At 45.7% G+C, this 6,009-nt stretch overlaps 1 protein-coding gene across 1 annotated transcript; it reads right to left on the bottom strand.

Annotated features, from left to right (window-relative positions):
- Nucleotides 1–3,056: 3,056 nt before the first annotated feature.
- fzd8a (frizzled class receptor 8a) lies at nt 3,057–5,683 on the bottom strand. The gene has a single exon (XM_060920725.1). The coding sequence runs from the start codon at nt 5,236–5,238 to the stop codon at nt 3,493–3,495; it is 1,746 nt and encodes a 581-aa protein (XP_060776708.1). The 5' UTR covers nt 5,239–5,683; the 3' UTR covers nt 3,057–3,492.
- Nucleotides 5,684–6,009: the final 326 nt, after the last annotated feature.

Genomic DNA, 6,009 nt, shown 5'->3' with positions numbered 1-6,009 from the left:
AGAAGTAGAAAGCCAAACTGGGGTGACTATTTCCCGTGACACAATATGACATACACTGCAGAGGAATGGCATGCATAGATGCTGTCCACGAAAGAAGCCTCTCCTAAAGCCCAGGCACAAAAAAGCCCGCCTAGAGTTTGCCAGGGCCCATGCTGACAAAGATGAAGACTACTGGGACCCTATACTCTGGAGTGATGAGACCAAGATAAATGTTTTCGGAACTGATGGCTTCAAAACTGTATGGCGTCACAAAGGTGAGGAATACAAAGAAAAATGCATGGTGCCTACAGTGAAACATGGTGGTGGCAGTGTCCTTATGTGGGGCTGCATGAGTGCTGCTGGTGTCAGGGAGCTGCATTTCATTGATGGCATCATGAATTCACAGATGTATTGCTCTATTCTGAAAGAGAAGATGCTACCATCACTCCGTGCCCTTGGTCATCGTGCACTTTTCCAACATGACTAAACACACATCTCAGGCCACTGTTGGATTTCTGAAGAAGAACAGGGTGAAAGTGATTCAGTGGCCAAGTACGTCTCCTGATCTGAACCCTATCGAACACCTATGGGGAATTCTGAAGAGACAAGTTGAGCATCACTCTCCATCCAGCATCCAGTCACTAAAAGAGCTCATTGTTGAAGAATGTCACCAACTTGTTCATTCCATGCCTAGAAGACTTGGTGCTGTCATTAAAAATCATGGAGGCCATACAAAACACTAGATGTAGTAGTTTTTGTTGTGGGGTGTACTCATTTTTGCACCACCCTAATTTGAGTAAAACTGAAAAATGTGTAATCTAAGTTATATTATTAACCTTGCTTTCACGTTATAAGTTAAACAGATGTTATATTAAACTTTGTCTTGTCAACATTTTGGAAATTGTTTGTGTTCATTGAGATATTGTTTAAAATGTTACTTGTCAAAGGGGGTGCACTCATTTACGCTGAGCACTGAGTGTACAGTATGTGTATGTATACACACTTTTCTCAACATTCCTCAAAGTAGTGAATGGATTTGGATGAAATTTGGTGTAGAGCTTTAGTATTATCCTCGATTCAAGTGATTTGATTTTGGTGTTGATAACACTTAGCTTGTTGGATGTATACACTCTCCCGTGTACCCTTTTCATTTATCCATGAAATGATTCCAAATATACATTTGTCAGGATTAATTATAATATTGTAACAAACTGTAAGTCTGATCTGTTAATCAGATTTTGGTAATATCAAAATATCAAACCATTTCATTTCATTTCTGCTGTTGCGTTTGCATACTCCCATTTGCTGTTTTTCAATAAATTAGTAATATACATTTTAAAAGGCTACAGTTGCTTTCTGATATGAATAAATACTTTAAAACCTTAAGGCTCTGAAGGTCGTGAAAGTCTCAGATCTGCTAAAGACCAACTGTTTTTAATGAAGAGCTAGGATTTGAGCGATTGTAATTTACAACACTAACCTCTAGATGGCGCTTTAACTCCACACTTTTTAGGAAGATTACAAATGTCAAAAAAGGGGGGAAATTTAATAAAAAATAAAACTGGGTGGATGTGTGTATTTCTTATATTAAACTACTCAGGAAAAACAAACAAAATGAACAGAAATGTGGAAAGGTGTGTGAAGATGTCACTTAAGGTTTATTATTAATATTTCATAATATTTTATAATATATTTACTGATTATTTTATATTATTGACAGGTATTTAATGAAATACCTGTGTATAATATAGACTTTTAATGTTTTCTATGGATATGCAGATTTTAATGCCTATTAAAATACCAAATGAGTGCAAACGTGATGAAATGTGCCACTTTTCGGTCAAGAAGGGTGGAATAAGCAATTTAAAATGAACCTTGTGTTTTAGTGATAGTTCTGATGTGAAGGCAGAGTGATCTTTAATGTTCCATGGTTTTGGTGGTGAACAAATGGTTACAAGCTTTTTATCAACATAATGACCACAATCACCTCATGGCCTATCTGGGTGTTTTCCAATCCGGCTCCTGAATGCTTTTCTTTCCTCGAAAAACTTTCCTCCTTTCAATCTTTGGAAGGATTTGTTAATTATCTGATTACGTGAATCGTAAACAAGCAATAAAAAAAGGATTGGGAACTCTAACTCACTAAACAACCCCGAAAAAAAGTTGCAAACTGATCGCGCCAAGTGTGTTTGTGACAAAGGTGAAAAGATAACTGTTTTACTGTACTCTGCATTACACCCACGGTTTATTGGGAAGCTTTTTCCTCGGAGAATACAGTGCTGTCAGAGCTCCACAGTAAAAACCCCTTCGATGTCAGATTAGGTAAAGGGACCACCTGTAGGGCCCCCATTCACAGTGAAGCTAACCTACGTGATTAATAATGCAGCCTCAGCTCAAATGAGACATTTCGACAGCATGCTGGAAAATTCAAACAGTTACAAAGTCTTGGAGGAAAAAAAAAAAAAAAAACGTGGTGCCTGGGCCCCCCGAGTGCCAACATTTCAATACCGTCGCTCAAAAGCATAAAGGTCTCAGATTAGACATTAGACAACTTGGTGCATCAGTAAGTACAAAAAAAGGTTCTATGTACATGTCACCTTTCTCTGAGACTTTAAAGAAAGATCAAAGTGTCCCTGTGGATGAAAAGAGACCCTTTCTGTGCATTTAAAACCCCATTCACTCGGCCTTCTTTTATTAAATTAAGTGGCTAACACAACAATGATGGAGCTTCTCCAAGTCGAGCCGCTCGCTCGCTCTAATTACGACCCTGATAGCCAGGAAAGAGCTTCTCTTTCTTTACAAGACGTGCACAAAGAAACACCTCTTTAGCACGCACGTTCAATACAGTCATCATTAAAATGGGGAAGAAAAAAAACCCCCTGGATTTGTATGACGTTACAAGGATAACGGAAAATGCTGGAAAGATGTCCGATTAAAGATTTCTCCAAAATATTTTATTGTCAAAATAAACGCAATATTTGTCTTCTTCAAATGACATCTACACTATGTACAGTACAAATTTACAATAATCTTATAAATCATCTTTTTTTATATATACAACATTTACAAGTTTGTACATGTGTATAAATACATTATGATAAAAAAACAACCCGTAGAAGTATTTGAGCACTAAAACTTTAAGACTTTTTAAGGCTTATTTGAGAGAGCGAGAGAGAGAGAGAGAGAGAGAGCATCTTTGATATTTTTGATTGTTTAGACATTCTTTAAACTAAAAAAAAAAGTTAAACAGAAACCTTTGAGTTTAAATGCTAAAAGATTGGGGGAAATGTTCAGCACCACTTGGGACAATGCAATGCCTAATTCTCTGTAAGCATCACTGATTGCATGTCATGTCCATATGAATAGAAATGTCAGGAAAGTAAACCACACACGAGGGGTGATGATGGGTTCGATTGTTTCAGCCAGTCTTTGTGCTTAACAGAAACCCCATAGCAGTCCATTTGTATGGAAATGTGTGGGTAGAAAAAGCAGGAAGTGATGCGCCAAGCTCCTCTAGACCCGGGACAAAGGCATCTGCTTGGCACAGGAGACCGAGCTGGCTGTGCCTGAGCGCCACGTCAGCCCTGCACTCACGTCGCTATATGCTGAGCTGCTCGCACCCTTGCCCGCCCAGCGGCATCGGCAGCAGCGCGCGCACAGCGCCCGCCATGACTCAACAGTCTTCCCTGACCAGACCCACACGCCTGATGTGATGCCCACAGCCAGGCACATGAAGTACTTGAGCATAAACACAGCATAGTCAGGCCTCTCTGCATTACGCTCACGGTCCATTGCGCAGGCGCAGTTGTGTGCCGCCTCCCAGCGCTGCCGGTTGTGCTGTTCATAGAAGTAACAAGCCACGATGACCGCAGCGGGCACCGTATAGAGCACAGTGAACACCCCGATGCGAATCATGAGTTTCTCGAGCTTGTCCGTTTTCGTGCCACCCTGCTTAATGACGCTACGGATGCGAAAGAGCGACACAAACCCAGCGAGCAGAAACATGGCTCCGATGCACAGGTAGATGAGCAACGGTGCGAGCACGAAGCCCCGTAGGTTGTCCAGGTTCTGGTTGCCCACGTAGCAGATGCCCGCAACAGGGTCGCCGTCTACCGAGCTCAGCGCCAGAACAGCTATCGACTTCATGCTCGGGATGAGCCATGCAGCCAGGTGGAAGTACTGCGAGTAGCTTGCGATGGCTTCGTTGCCCCACTTCATCCCCGCCGCCAGGAACCACGTCAGAGACAGGATCACCCACCATATGGAGCTGGCCATGCCGAAGAAGTAGATGAGCAGGAAGACGACGGTACACAGCGCTGGTCCTGTGGTCTCATAGTGAACGTGTTCGACGTCGTGTTCTCGGCTGCAGGCGACTCGTTCGTGGCCTGCGATCAGACGCACGATGTAGCCGACTGAGACGAACATGTAGCACGCGGACAGGAAGATGATGGGTCGCTCTGGGTACTTGAACCTCTCCATGTCTATCAGGAACGTAGCCACGGTGGTGAAAGTGCTCACGAAGCACAGGACAGACCACAAGCCGATCCAGAAGGCTGTAAACGCCCGCTCATCTGGGGTGAAGAACGGGTTATGGCAGGGCATGGCGCAGTTGGGTGTTCTACCCGTTTTGACGCGGTTGTAGAGCGGGTGCCGCTCACTGCTCACTCGGACCATCGGCGCGCGGCACTGACACCCGGCCTCACACGGCTGCGGCGCCGGTTTGCGCTTGGCGTGTCCTCCACGGCTGCCTCCGTGCGTCCTTCCCGGGAATCCTGTAGGTTTCGGGAGCACTGGAGCGGCGGTTGTAGCGTCCGTCCGGTTGTAGTCCATGCACAGTGTGTCTGGGTTTCCCTGCACGGGCAGCAGCTCGCAGCGCATGCGGTCGGGCCACGGGAAGCCGTACTGGCGCATGAGAGGCGCGCAACCGGCCCGGGCGCGCTCGCACACGCTGCGGCACGGCGGCAGCGGCTTCTTATAGTCCTCCAGACAGATGGGTGTGTACATGCTGCACAGGAAAAAGCGCAGGTCTGAAGAGCACTGAATCTCCACCAGCGGCCAGAACTGGTGCACCTCCAGGCCAGCCTCGTCCTGCGTGTCGTGGTTGAACTGGTTCGGCATGTAGGTGTAGTTGTAGCCGATGCCCTTGCACAGAGGCACTGCGATCTCCTGGCAGCTCAGCTCTTTGGCCGTGGCGCCGCTCGACCGCCGCAGAGTCAAGAGCGCCAGCAGCAGGTAGATCCCCGACAGGTTGCGCTCCATCTCCCGGCGTCCGTCCGCTCACCTTTTAAATGGTGCGTGCGCGCGTTTTATCTTTCCTTTGGCTTTAAAAAAATATATATACAAAATATCCCAGTCCTCTTAGATCTCCGACAGCGGCTCCATTTCTTCCTCACTCGGTCTGCAATGCAATGCGATTAGAACGCAACCGGTGAGTCGTTTCCAAACAGGAAAATAAACAGTCCCCTGCGCGCGCACTCAAAATGGCTGAGGAGAGGCAAAACGCGTCTCTCTCTCTCTCTGTCTGTCTCTCTGTCTGTCTCTGTGTGTGTGTCCTTCTTTTATTATCCTCTCCCGTCTTCTTCACGAATCTGATCTTCTCTATGGCGCACACGACTCCTGGTTACGCAAAGAAAAGAAATCCGCCGTCTGAGTCGCGATCTCATACACACCGCGTTTCACAAAAGCACCTTCCTTCTTATTCTCCTCATCCAAATCCGTGCACCCTAGCGGGACGCTCAGAGCTTTTATAAGCACTGGGAATGGCCACGCCCCTTCACTGACCTCCTGACCAATCAGAAAGCAGCAGGACAGATCCTTGCGCTCAGGGAGTCGAACCTTTGGTTAGGTGTTTCTGACGCAGAGGGTTGTGCATTATTATTATGTCTTTTTTTTGGGGTGGTGGTGGGGTGTCATCCTACTTAGCAATATGGGGTGTTTATGTTTTAATTGGTGTGCTGATTTTCTGCTGTTGACTTTAATAGAGCTGGCACAGGAGGGGGGTAATTACATGAGAGGGTGGGGAGAAGGGTG

Source organism: Neoarius graeffei, chromosome 5 (assembly GCF_027579695.1).
Source record: "Neoarius graeffei isolate fNeoGra1 chromosome 5, fNeoGra1.pri, whole genome shotgun sequence".
Classification (NCBI taxonomy): Eukaryota; Metazoa; Chordata; class Actinopteri; order Siluriformes; family Ariidae; genus Neoarius; species Neoarius graeffei.
This window is presented reverse-complemented; position numbering and strand designations above follow the sequence as displayed.

Bases quoted from the DNA above. Each gene is read 5' to 3' on its own strand.
- fzd8a (XM_060920725.1), bottom strand. From the start codon at position 5,238: ATGGAGCGCAACCTGTCGGGGATCTACCTGCTGCTGGCGCTCTTGACT.